Source organism: Mastigoproctus giganteus, chromosome 1 (genome assembly GCF_048544385.1).
Source record: "Mastigoproctus giganteus isolate SK-2022 chromosome 1, ASM4854438v1, whole genome shotgun sequence".
Classification (NCBI taxonomy): Eukaryota; Metazoa; Arthropoda; class Arachnida; order Uropygi; family Thelyphonidae; genus Mastigoproctus; species Mastigoproctus giganteus.
The window spans coordinates 134,631,605-134,651,593 of NC_143575.1; the positions used below are offsets into that span (position 1 = coordinate 134,631,605).

General features: G+C 38.4%; 1 protein-coding gene across 3 annotated transcripts in view; it reads right to left on the reverse strand.

The window, feature by feature from the left end:
* Positions 1-19,989, reverse strand: part of LOC150091151 (activating signal cointegrator 1 complex subunit 1) — a 256,296-nt gene that overhangs the window by 115,079 nt on the left and 121,228 nt on the right. For all 3 annotated transcript variants that reach the window (XM_090382261.1, XM_090382253.1, XM_090382271.1), the window contains one exon: positions 17,025-17,161. In XM_090382261.1, the coding sequence (XP_090238387.1) occupies positions 17,025-17,161 (137 nt within the window). The remainder of the gene's footprint in view (positions 1-17,024; positions 17,162-19,989) is intronic.

A 19,989-nucleotide genomic window follows, 5' to 3' on the forward strand; every position in this document is an offset into this window, starting at 1 on the left:
CCTGGATAATTTGTTATATTTCAAGCTTACTTGTGCAACTGTCAATTTCCTAATCAAGGATCACTGAACATCAGTTCTTTCTTCCTTCATAATAGCCTTTGGTAAGTTCTCACAGTGAAACTGACAGAACTGATGCTGAAAAATGTCTATTTAGTTATCTTTAATGACACCAAGAAATGCTGAAAACTTAATTTGAAAATGAGGAAGTACTTTATGCAGCCATAAAGTATTTCCTCACTATACTTTATACTTTAAATAGCAGAATCTTTTTTTAAATTTAAACTTTCCATGACCTTGGGAGTAGAAATGCATAAGTCAAAATCAACCATTCTGCAATGCAATGATCAATTTTAGAAATGGAAGTGGAAGATTTGAAAACTGTTAGTAAAATAAATTTGCAAATAACATTCTTCAACATATTTAGTAATAATGACCTTGGTAAATGGATATGAGTAAACTGGATTAATAGAAGAGTTTATGTTGGATTAAAGAGCTATATCCGAGTGGGCAGGAGCGGGAGTGCAGTAGCACACGCTCTTTGAGTAGACCGGGGTTCAAGCCCCTGACTGCTGAATACGGTCGATCTGCCAACCCGCACTGGACCAGCGTGGCAGATTATGGTCCATTTCCCTCAGCATGAATTGTTGAGGAGGCTTCCATCCTGCAGTGGGTTGATAATGGCTGCACTTTACTTTTTTTTTTTTATTCAAAATTTCAAACAATGGAATAATATTTTGAATAAAAAAGCAAATTGCTTTAATCAGGCTAGAATAGAGAAACATAAACAGACGTCCTATTATTATTATTATTAGCTATATGGTGCAAGGAAGCATGAGGGCTTATGATGCACCAGCCAGAAAAAAAAAAATTCTGAATTACCCTGAGAGAGAGAGAGAGAGAGAGAGAGAGAGAGAGAGAGAGAGAGAGAGAGAGAGAGAGAGAGAGACAACAAGAGTCAAAAGTAGAAGGGAATCAGCAAGAAAGAGAAGAATGGTGATATCCGGCTTGGGATCATGGGTGTTTTTTTTTTTTTTTTTGTTTTTTTTTCTTTGTTAGTTGGCACATCAGCTTCTGTGGCCATAATGTACCTCCCAAAGTTTTTGCATTTTACTCTGATCCAAGCCTGAGGCGGGATTCAAACCCGCGACCTCTGGGTTGCCAGGCAGGCAATTTATCCACCTGGCTAGTCCAGTCAGCGATCCTGGGTGTGGCAAGCCCATACTCACCAGATGTGAGAATAAAATTACTAGAATTAATTCAGCCTGCTTGGCCTATTTAAAATCACTTTTGCCAGAACTTGAAATTCAGAAGTTCTTTTTTTTCAGTTCAATAATTCGCCGCTTTCAAAACTTTTGGTTCACGAAATATATTTAAACACGAATCAGTACCACTCATCAGTGATTGCATTTTGTACTTCTAAATCTAGCAACTGAAATAAACATGAAACAATATGATAGTTATCATTTGGTAACTCTACATGAGTAGAGTTACCAAATGATATTGCCAAGAGGAATGTCTTTGTGTGCACACAATGTAAGGAGTATGAGGAAATCAGGCGCCAACTCAGCATTGTTATGGGCTTATATGAGAGCTTGAAAGACAGGATAGATGCCCTCAAAGGATTTAAACTGAGGGGCCCATCAAGCTCTCAGATGCCCACATCAATGCCAGAGCGTGCACTTGAACATCACGCAACACAGTGGCAACCCCTGAGGCAGAATGCACTGGTCCCAAAGGAACTAGTGATTGTTATTTATTTGTTATTTGGTTTTTTTTTAGGAGCATTAGCAACTAAGGCCATATTGCTCCGGGATATGCGGTGGTCATTCCCTGACCTTTCCGCATCCTCCGTATTTGGTGGTGACGGGCTCGAACCCCGGTCTAATCAAGAAGCATGTGCGATGCACTGCTGCTCCTTCCCACCTGGCTACGGAGGCGCCGGAACTAGTGATTGTAGGTGACTCTATTGTAAGGGAAATGGGGAACAACATATTGTACAAAAAGGATAGATGGAACAGGACCAAGGTATATCTGCCAGGGGCAAAGGTTGATGAAGTTTCATCTTTTAAGGACACATAGGGTGATATTGTTGTACACAATGGCACTAATGATATTAAGAGTAGAAGACCGGCGGAATTACTTAACAAGTACGTCAATTCAGAAAAAAAAAAGTCATGAGTTAGGGTTGAATTTCAGTGTTTCAGTGGGATATGATGAGAGGTCTGTGCTTCTTAACAGGAGAGACTGCTTCTACAGAGATGGAAGGTGATTTTTGTACTGCTTCTATTGAAATGCAATTGAGCAGAAGCCTGGAAAGTAAGGCAATGGGGATAACCAGGACTGCAGAGAGTCATAGTGGAACAAGTAAATACATAGGCTGTGTTAGGGTAACTAAGAGTAGAAACAGGTGCATGTATATTTGCATGTACAACAATGCTAGGAGTATAGTTAATAAATTCAATGAGCTTGAAATGCTAGTCAAGACATCAAAGGCAGATATTGTTGGGATATCAGAGACGTGGTGTCACACAGACATAAACATGGCAGAACTGAAATTTGGGGAGTACAATGCATACAGAAAGGACAGAAAGGAAGGACTGGGTTATGCTGTTAGTTAAAAAACACATAAAATCTAAGGAAGTGCATCCAACTGATGTTGGTGGACAATGCAATGTTGAGTCTGTTTGGTGTGAAAATGAGAGTAGGTGTGTGTTATAACGAATAACCTAACGAACAACCTAACGAATCTGATGAGTATAATGAGCAATAGTGCAGAGAAATAGTGTGCCAGTAAATCAGAGTGTCTTATAATGGGGGATTTTAATTTCCCAGATATTAACGGGAATTTGTGGTAGGTCACTCACACACTAGCAAGGCTTTTGTGGATTTATTGGATGATTGTTTTCTAAATCAGCATGTTCGGGAGGCAACTAGAGGGAGCAATACTCTTGATTTTATTATCAGTAGTGATCCTTCATGCATTAAGAATCTGCACATAAAGGATCCACAAGGTGGCAGTGATCACAGTGTGCTGAAGTGAGATTTACTCAAAGAGGTAATTACTTCTTTGAGTAAATTACCTCAAAAAGAGGTAATTACCTCAAAGAGAGTAAAGGGAAGGGTTTTTGCTTTCATAAAGGTGACTCTGGTGGTTTGAGACAGTATTTCAATTCTGTACAGTGGGACCAACTGAAGATGTTACCAACAGCAAATTCAAAATGGGAAGCATTCAAAGAATTAATCTTGGAAACTACTAGGCTTTTCATACCAACTAACAAATATTGTTCAAGGTTTAGGCCTAAATGGATGTCAGATGAACTAATTAGACATTAGCATTAGCATTTGATGCAAAAAAGCAAGCTTATGCAGCATCAGCCAAAAAAAAAAAAAAATTAAAAAAAAATAAATAAATAAAAATAACAAATAAATAAATAAATAAAAAATAACCACTTCCACTTCACCCCTCTGTTCGTTCGAAATACCTGTCCAGCTGAGCCTTAAACTTATTTAGGCTATCAACTTCCACAACAAGGGATGGAAGTTTATTCCACCAACCAACCACCCGCTGGCTAAAGGCAAATTTCCTCACGTCTATCCTACATCTGTCTTTTCTCAATTTGAATTTATGCCCTCTCAGGTGATTATTCTGAACAAGAGGAAGAATCCCATCAGCATTGAGCATGCTCAAACCATTCAAGGCTTTATACACCTCTATCAGATCACCTCGCTGGTGCCTAGTCTCCAGACACTGTAATTTGCAAAACTAAAGCCTTTCTTCGTAAGAGCACCCCTTTGTTCCATTCACTAATCTTGTTGCCCTTCTCTGTACTCGTTCCAGCATCTCTACATCCTTCTTCAAATGAGGCCTCTAGACCTGTATACAGTACTCTAGATGTGGTCTGACCATTGTCTTATACAAGGGAATAATCACCTCCTTATCCCTGCTAGAAAAATTCCTATATATCATCGACAATACACCATGAGCTACTCTTGCAGCCCATCTGCACTGCTCAGAAAATTTCATATCTGCCTGCACAACCACCCCCAGGTCCCTTTCATTCTCTACCACTGTCAGTGTAGTACCACAGAGTTGATACGTTGCTCTGGGGTTGCCGTTTCCCATATGTAGTACTTTACATTTGTCAATGTTAAACTTCATTTGCCACATCGAAGCCAATCTGCTCAACCTTTCCAGATCCTGTTGCAGTAGCATACTGTCAGTAGTGTCCTTGACAACCCTGCCAACCTTCGTATCGTCGGCAAACGTGGACATTAAGCTTGATATACCATCATCAATATCATTTATAAATAGAAAATAATAATGAACAATACTGAACCCTGAGGGACTCCACTAATAGCATTAGTCCACGATGAGCAGTGTCCATTGATTACCACTCTCTGTCTTCTCCTCCTCAACCACCCCTTTATCCACAGCAGCAATTTGCCTCCAATGCCACACTGCTCCAATCTGTGCAGCATTCTTCCATGTGCAACAGTATCAAAAGCCTTTTTAAGATCCAAGTATATAATATCAAAGTTATTCCCTGCATCCAGTTCTTTTGTGACAGCATCATAGTATCCAATCAAATTGGTCAGGCAAGACCTCCCCTTAAAAAAAACCATGCTGTGTCTGAGCTATGACTGAAGTCTTGTCTAGATGATCCTGCAGTGCTTCTTTAACCAGTGCCTCCATTAATTTTCCAGGAACAGAAGTTAAACTAACAGGTCTATAATTATTTGTGTCGCCCTTTGATCCACCTTTGTGAATTGCGGTTACATTTGCACATCTCCAGTCCATGGGTACTTCCCCTGAGTACAAGGAAGCTCTCATAATTATGGCTAATGGTTTGCTTACTTCCTTTGCTGCTTCCTTAAATATAACTGGATAGATCCCATCCACTCCAGGTGCCTTTCTTGTATTTATCTTCAACAATTTCTCCTCCACTTTACACTCAGTTATTACAAGATTCTCTAGCTTACTACCAGAGTTGAATTCACCTCTGGCATTCCCCTCGCTGAATAACTCCTCGTGTGTGAATGTCGATGCAAAATATTCATTCAGTTTGTTAGCTACCTGAGCAGGATCATCAACAGTTGACCCATCGATATCAAGTGGACCAATCTGATTCAACCCCTTCCTTCTAGAGTGGTGTTTCCCAACGTTGGTCCCACGCCCCACATGGGGGAAATTTGATTGTTCAGGGGGGCAATTCAAAAATTGCTCGTCTAGAGTTTAAAACAACCGCCTACTATGACTTAACTTGTACAAAAGAAGAATTGTTGGTAAAGTCTCTGTTTATTGCTCATACTGCAACTATCAATCGTACTCTTGAGGCTAGTTATGAAATTTCTTTACTCATTGCTAAATCTGGGAAAAATCATACTATAGGAGAGAATTTAATCAAACCATCAATATCAGCATTTCTTAAAACAGTTCTGGAAAAAGATGACAAAGACGTGAAAGCTATGCCACTCAATAACAATACTGTTAGCGAAAGAATAGATGAAATGAGTGAAGATATTGAAATACAATTTGTTGGAAAGCTGAAAACAAGAAAATTCTCAGTGCAAATGGATGACTCAACTTTGAGAGACAGTGAAGCCGTACTGATAACTTATGTAAGATATATTGATAAAGGTAATTTTGCTGAAGGAAGAAATGTTATTCTGTAAATCGTTAGAGAGCACCACTACCTCCAAAGATATATATAATAAGCTAAAAAATTACTTAGATGACAATAATATACCAATGAAAAATATAACATCTTGCGCTGCAGATGGTGCTCCTAATATGATGGGCAAGAAAAATGGCTGCTTAAAATTGATGAAAGATGAGAATCCAGAAATGCTTCTTGTGCATTGTGTTAGGGAAAACTTGTGTCTCTTCAAGCTTTTTTGTGAAGAACAAAATGAAGACCAGGTGAGACTTTTACTTCACACTGAAGTAAGGTGGCTCTCGAAAGGGAACTGCTTGAAAAGATTTATGGAACTATTTGATACTATTAGTGACTTTTTAAGTGACAAACCTAAAATGAAGCATCTGTTAACAGTCGATGGTAAAGCATTTGTGAGTTATTTAGCCGATATCTTTGAAAAACTAAATATATTAAATAAACAACTTCAAGGAACAAATAAAACTCTCGTCGATGCAAAAGCGAAGACATTTGGTTTCATTACATTTATTAAATTATGTCAAAAATATATTTGTAAAAAAAGTTTGAACAGTTTCGTTGTCTGCAAAAATGTGAAGTGACTGATACCGCTGTACTGTATTTGTTATTGTTGATCATCTGAAAATTCTGTCCGATGATTTAAAAGAAAGGTTTTTTGATTTAAAACAAATTGATTTTCCAACCTGGATGATGCAACCAATGTTAGTGGATTTGTCTGATGTATCAATGCAGTACCAAGAAGAATTCTCAGAAATGCAAAATGATGAGTCAGTTAAAACTTTATTCAATATAAAAGAAGCGATGGCATGGCTTTGTGATGAAACAGAAATTAAATACCCAAATTCAACCAACTTTGCAAGAGAGCTATTGTTACCATTTCCATCTTCATATTTAGCTGAATGTGGATTTAGTGCCATAAATGATTTGTTACTAAAGAAAAGAAATCGACTGGATATCACAATGTCTATTATATGTTTTGAAAATTTACTTCCTATTTTTTTCTTAATTTTTCCTAATGATTTCTTCCTAAAACCTAAGTCTCGTGTCCTGAACAAGTTGTAATTAGGCTTCATTTAGGGAATAATTCAATTTTTGAATATAAAAAATATGTATATTGGTGTTTCCCAACGTTACATAGGGGGCATCAGAATTTTAGAAAGACTTAGGTGGGGCATGGTAAAAAAAAGGTTGGGAAACACCGTTCTAGAGTTTACATAAGTAAAGAACTTTTTGCTGTCTTTCTTTGCATTCCCTTGCCAAAGATTTCTCGTAATCTGCCTTCGCCTGCCTAATCTCCTTTGTAACTTAGTTACAGATCAACTTGTATCTATCATGAGCTTCTGTGTCACGTGTTAATTTGTATGTATCCCATGCATTTTTCTTCTCTGCCAAACCTTGAACAATATTTCTTAGTTGGTATGTCAAGCATAGTAGCTTCCAAGATAAGTTCTTTGAATGCTTCCCATTTTGAATTTGCTGTTGGTAAAATCATCAGTTGGTCCCACTGTATAGAATTTAAATACTGTCTCAATCCATTGTAGTCGCCTTTACAAAAGCAATAACCCTTCCCTTTACACCTAATGGTAGTTACCTCTTTGAGTAAATCCCACTTCAGCACACTGATCACTGCCACCTAGTGGTTCATTTACCTGCAGATTCTTAATGCATGAAGAATCACTACTGATAATCAAATCAATAGTATTACTCCCTCTAGTTGCCTCCCGAACATGCTGATGTAGAAAACAATCAGCCAATAAATCCACAAAAGCCTTGCTAGTGTGTGAGTGACCAGCCCCCAAATTCCAGTCAATATCGGGGAAATTAAAATCCCCCATTATAAGACTCTGATTTACTGGCCCACTCTATTTCCCCGTACAGTTTCTTATTATACTCATCAGAGTCATTAGGCCTATAGCACACTCCTACTCTCAATTTTGATCTCCCAATGCTTATGTCACAGCAAACTGACTCGACACTGCACTGTCCAGCAATGTCGACTGGCTTCAACTTCTTGGATTTTATGTATTTCTTAACTAATAGCATAACCCCTCCTCCCTTCCTACCCTGTCTATCCTTTCTGTAGACATTGTACTCCCCAAATTCCAGTTCTGCATTCCTTATATCTGTGTGACACCACATCTCTGAAATCCCCACAATATCTGTCTTTGATGTTTTGACCAACACCTCAAATTCATCAAATTTATTTATTAAACTAATAGCATTGGTGTACACGCAAGTATACATGCACCTGTTCTTTTCTGAGCTACACTAACACAACCTATGTGTTTATTTGTACCCCAATGATTCCCAGCAGTCTCTGAACTATCTTGCATCTTATTTTCCAGGCTGCGGCTCATTCCAATAGAAGCAGTGCAAGAATCACTTTCACCTCTGCCAGTGGCTACTGTTAATCTATTAGTCCTTGTATCCCCCCAATCTAGCAGATTTCCGACCCACCTAACACTGCCTCTATAGCATCAGCAAACATTCTTGCACCCTTTCTATTTAAGTGTATCCATCCCTGTAGAAGCAGTCTCTCCTGTTAACAAGTACAGACCAGGCTGAAAAAAATCTACCCCTTGAGCCTTGCACAATCTTTCCAGGGCAGATTATGAGAAATCCTTGGCAAGGGATGCAAAGAAAAACAGCAAAGAGTTCTTTACTTATGTTAACTCTAGAAGGAAGGGGATGAATCAGATTGGTCCACTTGATATTGATGGGTCAACTGTTGATGATCCTGCTCAGGTAGCTAACAAACTAAATGAATATTTTGCATCGACATTCACACATGAGGAGTTATTCAGCAAGGGGAATGCCAGAGGTGTATTCAACTCTAGCAGTAAGCTACAGAATCTTGAAATAACTGGGAGTAAAGTGGAGGAGAAACTCTTGAAGATAAACACAAGAAAGGCACCCGGGGTGGATGGGATCTATCCAGTTATATTAAAGGAGGCAGCAAAGGAAGTAAGCAAACCCTTAGCCATAATTATGAGAGCTTCCTTGGACTCAGGGGAGGTACCCATAGACTGGAAATGTGCAAATGTGACCCCAATTCACAAAGGAGGATCAAAGGCTGACACAAGTAATTATAGATCTGTGAGCTTAACTTCCGTTCCATGAAAATTAATGGAAGCACTGGTTAAAGAAGCACTGCAGGATCATTTAGACAAGACTTCAGTTATAGCTCAGACACAGCATGGTTTTGTTAAGGGGAAGTCTTGCCTGACCAACTTGATTGGATACTATGATGCAGTCACAAAAGAACTGGATGCAGAGAATAACTTTGATATTATATACTTGGATCTTAGAAAGGCTTTTGATACTGTTGCACATGGAAGACTGCTACACAAATTGGAGCAGTGTGGCATTGGAGGCAAATTGCTGCTATGGATAAAGGGGTGGTTGAGGGGGAGAAGACAGAGAGCGGTAATCAATGGACACTGCTCATCGTGGACTAATGTTATTAGTGGAGTCCCTCATGGCTTAGTGTTGGGTCCATTATTGTTTTCTGTATTTATAAATGATATTGATGATGGTATACCAAGCTTAATGTCCAAGTTTGCAGACGATACAAAGGTTGGCAGGGTTGTCAAGGACACTACTGACACTATGCTGCTGCAACAGGATCTGGAAAGGTTGAGCAGATGGGCTGAGAGGTGGCAAATGAAGTTTAACATTGACAAATGTAAAGTACTACACATGGGAAACAGCAACCCCAGAGCAACGTATCAACTCTGTGGTACTACACTGACAGTGGTAGAGAATGAAAGGGACTTGGGGGTGGTTGTGCAGGCAGATATGAAGTTCTCTGAGCAGTGCAGATGGGCTGCAAGAGTAGCTCATGGAGTATTGTAAATGATATACAGGAATTTTTCCAGCAGGGATAAGGAGGTGATTATTCCACTGTATAAGGCAATGGTCAGGCCACACCTAGAGTACTGTATACAGGTCTGGACGCCTCATTTCAAGAAGGATGTAGAGCTGCTGGAACGAGTACAGAGAAGGGCAACAAGATTAGTGAATGGAACAAAGGGGTGCTCTTACGAAGAAAGGCTTAAGTTTTGCAAATTACAGTGTCTGGAGACTAGGCACCAGCGAGGTGATCTGATAGAGGTGTATAAAGCCTTGAATGGTTTAAGCATGCTCAATGCTGATGGGATTCTTCCTCTAGCTCAGAAAAATCACCTGAGAGGGCATAAATTCAAATTGAGGAAAGACAGATGTAGGATAGACGTGCGGAAATTTGCCTTTAGCCAGCGGGTGGTTGGTTGGTTGGTTGGTGGAACAGACTTCCATCCCTTGTGGTGGAGGTTGATAGCCTAAATAAGTTTAAGGCTCAGCTGGACAGGTATTTTGAATGAACAGAGGGGTAAAGTGGAAGTGGGTTTTTTTTTTTTCTTTTTTTTTTGGCTGATGCTGCATAAGCTGCTTTCTTGCATCAAATGCTTCTACTAATGCTAATGCTAATGCTAATGCTAAAGGGCTGAATTGATCGAGAGGGCTCTCATCATATACTCCCTCCTATCGTGTCTGGGCAGAATTGCAGACACTTTCAAATATTCAACTCTAATTCACGGCTTTTTTTCAACAGTGACCTGTACTTGTTAAGTAATTCCACCGGTCTCCTACTCTTAATATCATTAGTGCAAACGTGTACAACGATATCACCTTTTGTGCCCTTAAAAGATGATATCCACTCTACAATGTCATCAACCTTTGCCCCTGGCAAACATACCCTGGTCCTGTTCCACCTATCCTTTTTAAAAAAGCATGTTTCCCGTTTCCCTGACAATAGAGTCACCAACAACTACTAGTTCCTTTGGGACCAGCGCATTCTGCCTTGGGGGCTGCCACTGTGTTGCTCGATGACCAAGTGCAAGCTCTGGCATTGGTGTGGGCAGCTGAGAGCTTGATGGGCCCCTCACTTTTAATGCTTCGAGGGCGTCCACCCTGTCCTTCAATCTCTCATATAAGCCCATAACAATGCTGAGTTGTTGCCTGATTTCCTTACACTCCTTGCATCGCACACACATAAAGACATCCCCCATGGCAGTATCATGTCCTGTACCTGACTGCTCCACAAACATCAAGCAATTAGTGCATTTTAATAGGCTGTGATTTAGAGGGCATCTCACCCCCTCAGTTCTCCCCTGAGCCACAGCACTCCCATTAGCTTGAGCCTTTTGCTTTGCTGCTCTGGTCAGAGTCATGATTTCGATTTAATTTCAATAAAATTTCAATTTCAGTACAAAATTAGAACTCTAAACTTATATCTGAACACAGTTATAACTCTATATTTATGTTTCAGTATCGAGTGTTATCTATGATATCCCTTTATATAACTTCCGTATCAAGTTAAGTATTAATTATTTATTTTTTACTAATTATTTATGTTACGTAACCCAAGTCGTTATATGTATAGTTAAAAGTACAATTTAATTGACAATGAAGTTCAACAAGATTAATTATCTGATTAATTGACCATATTATGTACTATACTATACTATATTATGCTTATGTTATCTATTTCGAGATATTTTGTATCGCGTAGCAATGGCTACTATTTACGAATGGTAAACCCGTGGATTTGATACCCTTTCCGATACTAAGTAATACCTACTAAATCTCTATCTAAGTATCATAAATAAGAATATAAAACTACTCTAGAAAATAAGTTAATATGCCAATTTAAGCTAATAAAACAGAAAATAAATCAGAAAAAACTTCTCTGTTCCAGGAGTGGTAAAAATGTACGTCCGCACAGGCTCAGGACCCTGGGTGTTGGAGTGAATGGATGGGTGAAATAAGGTTTTTTTTTTTTTTGGCTGATGCTATATAAGCTTGCTTTCTTGCATCATGTGCCTTTGCTAATGCTAATGGTGCCTTCGTAGCCAGGTGGTAGGAGCAGCAGTGCATAGCACATGCTTATCGAACCCCGGTCTAATCAATAAGCATGTGCGTAGCACATGCTTATTGATTAGACCGGGGTTCGAGCCTGTGACCACCAAATACAAAGGATGCGGATAGGTCAGGGAATGACCACCGTATATCCCCGGAGCAATATGGCCTTAGTTGCTAATGCTCCTAAAAACCAAATAACAACAACAACAACAACAACTAATGCTAATGCTAAAATCTTCAATTTGGTAACTCTGCTCATACTGTTTTTCTCACCACTTCTAAGCTCTTCTTTTGATCTTAGAAGTTCAAAAAAGAGCCTCTAAGAAGAGCTCAGTTTAGAGTTATTTTTATATATTCCACTGTTCTGCCAGCCCAGTTACACATTTAACGAAAGAGAGCCAATGTGTACATTATATGTACTTTAAAATCTTTTTTTACTTCAATATCATACACCAATTGAAACTGTTTAAATCTACTTTACTTTTAGCACTTTTTCTAGATACAGTAGTAGTAAATTTCCACCAAGTATTCATCCACTTTCATAAGGCATGCAGCTCCCTTTCCAGCACACAAATCAATAGGATGAGGACAGCCTATTGCCACCAAATGCTCCATCTCTTCTTTTAATACCCTTGCTATTCCAGTTTTTAGGCCTACGCTACCATTGCATTAGCAACACTATGTGCCAGACAACTTTTGTTAAGGGATTCCACATGCTTTCTGGTTGTGCAGGAGAAAATGCCCTGTATAGTCACCATCCAATGCAAGGCAAGCAGTTTTTGATTTAATGAAATTTTTTTTTTAAAGAAAAGGTCACTAATGGGATACAGCTTAGAATTCAGAGCCATCACAACCTATTCTTGCCCTATATGTTCCATTTCATTAATAATGCTTGTTCTTCATTAATAATTTTTGTTCTTCCAAAATGCAGCTGAACAGTTAGCACTACTCAGAAGAAAATTATGTTCTATGAAAAAAGATACAAATAAACATTCAGGATATATAGCAATCAAAGTAAAATCACCATGAAAAGTAACATTTGTATTTCTTTATATATAATAAGCATAAGAGTCTGCAAGTCAACAAATAAGTACAACTATAACTATGTTGTTATGCTTAGTTGTTTGCAAATGTCTGATTACATTGGATTTTCCATTATCTGAAATATCACATCTACATAATGTACATAAGGCAAACATGTCACCCTTTTCAAATTTTACAATACAGCAGGCCCTTGTTATAACGCAGTTCGCTTTACGCTGATTCACTATAACGCTGTTTTTATATTATAAACCCATATCTGACTGTAACACTGTCACAAATCACTATAACATTTTTTTTACAGATTGCATTTTTGGCATATTTAACGAAATCGTTTAATTTGATGGAGTTGATAGCTTGAAAATGAATAGCAAAACAGCATTAAAACGTTTCCCACACCGATTTGAGAAATTTTCCCACGCTCTTGAAATTTTCTCGCACGCTAATTTAATTGCAGTTTAGTGACTTGTTACGTAGTTCCGAGATCAACATTTTAAAAAATGATCAAGTATATTGCTTGTAATATTTGTGTTATATGCATTTATCCAAAGTTTGGTCATCACTCAGTACAGTATTAGACATCGTGTGTAACGGACAGTTTAGTCGAACATATTATCATAATTAATGCAACCAATGCAGTTACATTTTCGAAGAGTTAATAATGGTGGATAAGAATGAAAAAGCAACACCATCTGGATGCAGTACGAAGATATAAATGTAAGAAAAAGATTGAATTTGAAAATTAAATTACACGTTTTGAAGCAAATCGATTCCAGTCAACAAGAAGCGGATGTGTGACATAATTTAGGACTGGCAAGTTTAACTGTAAGAACAATTATAAAAAATGAAGAATTAATTTTAGCAGTGGGAAAGATAGCTGTTCCATTGCAAGCATCTAGGACTAGGCCAGCTATTAGGATTGAAATGGAGAGACTTTAACTAATTTTATTGAAGATAATGTCCAATGCAGAATTCAGTTAAGTAAAATGTTATATAAAAAAAAAAAAGAGAGAGAGAGAGAGAGAGAGAGAGAGAGAGAGAGAGAGAGAGAGATTAGCCTATATGGTGATCTGAAGAAAACTCACCTAAAAAAAAAAAAAAAGTGTGGAACCATCTAAAACTGGCAAGGGTTGGTTCAATAGATTTAAAATCCAGGGAGAAGCTGCAAGGGCAAATCAAGGAACTGAAACTTTCAAAAAAAGAATTTGTTAAAATTATTGATGAGGGGTATTATGTGTTATACTTCTCAACAAGTTTTTAACATAGATGAAGCAGGACGTTTTTGGAAACGAATGCCTAAAAGAAGTTTCATATTGAAAGAAGAAAAAAAAAAACATGCCAGGTTTCAAAGCAGTGAAGGATGAGTTGACTTTACCAGGAAGCGGGCCAAAGTACAACCCAAAATCGACACATTTTTCATGATTAAATTCATCAATTAAATTAAATCAATTTAGATCAATTAAATACATGACTTTTAATTTTAAGTTTAATTTTGATACATAAGTAGTTACCACATAATTATATACATAAGTAATGCAGAATATTTTATATGTACAAATATTTGAATATTAAATATTTTGACCGATATTTGTGCATCTTTTCACAACAATTTATTATTGATTAGAAAATATCCTATGGCACCGACCGCAACTCACAAATACATATGTTACCTTATGGGAGTGCGGCGCTCGCTTGGCGTGGATTCACTAAGCACTCTGTTGCCTTATACAAGGGGATAATCACCTCCTAATCCCTACTTGCAAAATTTCTGTATATCATTAACAAGACCCCATGACTTACTCTGGCAGCCTATCTGCAATGCTCAGAAAACTTCATATCTGACTACACAATTACCCCAAGGTTTCTTTCATTCTCCCCTACACTGAGTCTAACACCACATAGTTGGTACATTTCTCTGGGATTACTGCTACACATATGCAGTATTTTGCATTTGTCAATGTTAAACAAAGGTTTAACATTGCAGTTCTCAGCCCATATACCCAACTTTTCCAGATCCCATTGCAGCAGCATACTGTTATTAACAACCCTGCCAACTTTTGTATCATCTGCAAACTTTGACATTAAGCTTGACCTACCTTCATCAATATTATTGATAAATATACAAAACAACAATGGTCCCAACACCGAAACCTGAGGGACACCACTAATAACATTAGTCCACGCAGGGTAGTACTGATTGACCAGCACTCTCTGTCTTCTCCCACTCAACCATTCTTTTATCCATTGTAGCAACTTGCCCTTAATACCATACTACTCCAATTTGTACAGTAGTGTTCTATGTACAACAGTATCAAAAGCTTTCCTGAAATCCAAGTATATGATATCAAAATTATTTTTTTGCATTCAGTTCCTTTGTGACATCATAGTATCCAATAAAATTGGTCAGACAAGACTTCCCCTTGACAAACCCATGCTGTGTCTGAATTACTGTTGCAGTCTTGACTAAATGATCCTGCAAAATGCATCTTTAACCAGACTCCATTATTTTATCTCGACAAAAAGTTAAACTAACAGATCGATAGTTACTTGTGTTACCTTTTGGACTCCCCCTTTGTGATTTTGGGATATATTTGCACACCTCCAGTCCATGGAGACCTCCTCCGAGTCTAATAGAAGCTCTCATAATTGTGGCTAAGGGTTTGGTTACTTCCTTTGCTGCCTCCTTTAATATAACTGGATAGATCCCATACTCCCCGGTGCCTTTCTTATGTTTAACTTCAACAATTCCTCCTCCACTTTTCTCTCAGTTGTTACAAAATCATTTAATTCCCTGTTAGAGTTTGATAAACATCTGGCCCTCTTCTCCTTGAATAACTCCACGTGTGTGTGAATGTAGATGCAAAACACTCATTTAGTTCGGCAGCTATCTGAGAACAATCATCTACAGTCACACCAGTGATATCAAGTGAACCAATCTGAGTTTATATAAGTAAAGAAGTCTGTGCTGTTTTTCTTTACATCCTTTGCCAAAGATTTTTCATAATCTGCCTTCACTTGCCTAACCTCCTTTGTAACTTCATTACAGACTAGCTTGTATCTACCATAGGCTTCTGTGTTGCCTGACAATTTATGTGCATCCCACGCATTTTTCTTCTCTGCCATGAGTCTCATTAGTTCATCTGACATCCATTTGGGCATGAATCTAGAGCAGTATTTCTTAGTTAGAACAAAAGGCCTAGTAACTTCCAAGATTACTTCCTTGAATGCTTCCTATTTAGAATTTTCTGTTGGTAACATCATCAGTTGGTCCCACTATATAGAACCTAAAAAATGTCTGAGACCACTGTAATTGCCTTTACAAAACCAAAAATCCTTCCCTTTACCCCTGATGATAGTTACATCTTTAAGTAGATCCCACATCGGTACACTGTGATCACTGCTACCTAGCGGTTCCTTTATTTGTAAATTCTTAATGCATGAATAATAACTACTGATAATTAGATCAAGAGTGTTGCTCCCTCTTTTTGCCTCTCTAACAGTGCTGCTGTAGAAAACAATCATCCAATAAATCCACAAAAGCCTTGCTAATGTGTGAGTGACCAACTCACAAGTTCCAGTCTATATCTGGGAAGTTAAAATCCCCCATTATAAAGCACTCTGACCGCCCACTCTATTTCTCTGTATAATTGTTCATTGTACTCATCAGAGTCAGAGTCATTAGGCTCATAACAAACTCCTACTCTCATTTTTGCTTTCCCAGTGCTTATGTCACACCAAACCGACTCAACATTGCACTGTCCATCAATGTCAAATGGATGCAGTTCCTTAGATTTTATGTGTTTCTTAACTAACAACATAACCCCTCCTCCCTTCCTATCCTTTCTGTACACATTGTACCCGCGAAATTCCAATTCTTCATCCCTAATATCTGAGTGGCAACAAGTCTCTGATATCCCAACAATATCCACCTTGGATGTCTTAACCAGCACTTCAAAACATCAAATTTGTTTACTATACTCTTAGCATTGATGTACATGCAAGTATACATGCACCTGTTCTTACTCATAGTTACTCTGACAATAAGCCCCCCATGTATTTACTTGTTTCATGACTCCCAGAAGTTCCTGAAATTGCCAGCAACTGGCTTTCTGGGCTGCTGCTCATTCCAATAGCCCAGAAAGCCAGTTGCTGGGGTTTTCAGGAACTGCTGGGGGGTCAAGAATGATTATCTGTAATCATTCATGATTAGTATATGGTTTAAAAATTTTCAAAATAATAAAAATACACTTGGAGTGTATTTTTGTAGTGTAATTTTTTAAAAAAAATTAACCTGCATCTCAATCTTTTGATATTCCTGATTTACTGATTCTGTATCAGAGACTTTAGTATTATTTAGTATGCCTACAATGCAAAATGATTTCAAATATATTCTAAATTCAGTAATTCAACCTGATTATTTGCTCTTCACAATCCTTAAGTAAAAGAGCAGCTTTCTGTCGTTCTTTATCATCCAATAGCACTAATGTACCAATTGTAAGGTGAAGTTTATGCGGATTTTGAAACAAACTTTCATCTAGTCCACGTACCTAGATTGAAAAGAGAAAGTAAGAAGCTACATTATTTCTTTATTCCATCTCAATTTCAAGGAGTTAAATAACAGAAATATTACATACAAATAGAAGAAACATATAGACATAATTCTCATAAGTTGTATTTTGTGTTGTCATCTTGGTAGTATCACATACTGATACATACATGTGTCATAATTGTCTTTGTCTTTGTTGTTATTGCAAAAATAAGAATTGTTCCATTTTTCGCTAGGTGATTTTCATACTAAATATAAATATGATTCTCATCCACTTTACCCATAACTATTGATGACTTTAGAAGACTTCCTCTTAGTATGTGACATGTACATAGGAATATAAAAGTCACAGGGATTAGAGAATTACAGGTATAAGTATTGAGGGACATAAGTTCATTCATACTTAGCATTAGCATTAGTAGAGGCATTTGATGCAAGAAAGCAAGCTTATGCAGCATCAGCCAAAAAAAAAATAAAGTAAAATAAATAAATAAAAAATAACCACTTCACCCCTCTGTTCGTTCGAAATACCTGTCCAGCTGAGCCTTAAACTTATTTAGGCTATCAACTTCCACGACAAGGGATGGAAGTCTGTTCCACCTACCAACTGCTGGCTAAAGGCAAATTTCCGCACATCTATCCTACATCTGTCTTTCCTCAATTTGAATTTATGTCCTCTCAGGTGATTATTCTGAGCAAGAGGAAGAATCCCATCAGCATTGAGCATGCTCAAACCATTCAAGGCTTTGTACACCTCTATCAGATCACCTCGCTGGTGCCTAGTCTCCAGACACTGTAATTCGCAAAACTTAAGCCTTTCTTCGTAACAGCACCCCTTTGTTCCATTCACTAATCTTGTTGCACTTCTCTGTACCCGTTCCAGCAGCTCTACATCCTTCTTGAAATGAGGCCTCCAGGCCTGTATACAGTACTCTAGGTGTGGCCTGATCATTGCCTTATACAAGGGAATAATCACCTCCTTATCCCTGCTAGAAAAATTCCTATATATCATTGACAATACACCATGAGCTAATCTTGCAGCCCGTCTGCACTGCTCAGAGAACTTCATATCTGCCTGCACAACCACCCCCAGGTCCCTTTCATTCTATACCACTATCAGTGTAGTACCACAGAGTTGATACGTTGCTCTGGGGTTGCTGTTTCCCATATGTAGTACTTTACATTTGTCAATGTTAAACTTCATTTGCCACCTCTCAGCCCATCTGCTCAATCTTTCCAGATCCAGTTGCAGCAGCATAGTGTCAGTAGTGTCCTTGACAACCCTGCCAACCTTCGTATCATCTGCAAACTTGGACATTAAGCTTGATATACCATCATCAATATCATTTATAAATACAGAAAACAATAAAGGACCCAATACTGAACCCTGAGGGACTCCACTAATAACATTAGTCCACGATGAGCAGTATCCATTGATTACCACTCTCTGTCTTTTCCCCCTCAACCACCCCTTTATCCATAGCAGCAATTTGCCTCCAATGCTACACTGCTCCAATTTGTACAGCAGTCTTCCATGTGCAACAGTATCAAAAGCCTTTCTAAGATCCAAGTATATAATATCAAAGTTATTCCCTGCATCCACTTCTTTTGTGACTGCATCATAGTATCCAATCAAATTGGTCAGGCAAGACTTCCCCTTAACAAAACCATGATGTGTCCGAGCTATAACTGAAGTCTTGTCTAGATGATCCTGCAGTGCTTCTTTAACCAGTGTCTCCATTAATTTTCCGGGAACAGAAGTTAAACTCACAGGTCTATAATTACTTGTGTCAACCTTTGATCCTCCTTTGTGAATTGGGGTCACATTTGCACATCTCCAGTCAATGGGTACCTCCCCTGAGTCCAAGGAAGCTCTCATAATTATGGCTAAGGGTTTGCTTACTTCCTTTGCTGCCTCCTTTAATATAACTGGATAGATCCCATCCACCCCGGGTGCCTTTCTTGTGTTTATCTTCAACAATTTCTCCTCCACTTTACTCTCAGTTATTACAAGATTCTCCAGCTTACTGCCAGAGTTGAATACACCTCTGGCATTCCCCTCGCTGAATAACTCCTCATGTGTGAATGTCGATACTTAAACCAATGGCACACTGCTAACACGTATGTTATAACACATGACAGTCTGACTTACACTTTTATAAAAACCTTTCACCAAACAGTATACAAACACTGTAACAGTACAGTGTTTGTATATATGTATAACAGTACAGTTTGTAAGAGGGCTTAGAGGGGAACAGGTATCCTGTGTGTTATCAGACACTCAGCCTAAAACACTGATGGATCCAATATCTCTCTATTACAGAAGATTTAGGAGAAGTCCGGTTGGCCTGCCTCCCTAAAATCCACTCATGCACACCTTCTCGATGGTAAGCCCTGTTACGTCACTTAGGTGGCAACGAACGTGTAGAGTGGTTCTCTTCAAGACGCCTGGTCAGCGTGCAGAGGAAAAGACCAAACCCTCCAGCAATGAGAGCACAACAATACAAATGGCCCTCAGTCCCAAGCAGCTTTCACTCTCCCTCTTACGGCAGCAAGAGGATCACGGTGGAGGCAGAGGGTGCTAAGAATCTCTGGGTACGACCAGGCTTCCATGCACGGAAATTGAACTTGGCCTGTTATAACGTACGATCACTCATCGGTGAAGACAGGATATTAGAGCTGGAAAAGGAATTAGAAAATGTGAATTGGAACATCATCGGTTTGGCTGAAACAAGAAGAAGAAATGAATCACTTATAAGTTTATCAAGTGGAAATCTGCTGTACACCAATGGAAACAGTGAAAGGAGTGAAGGTGGAGTTGGGTTTCTG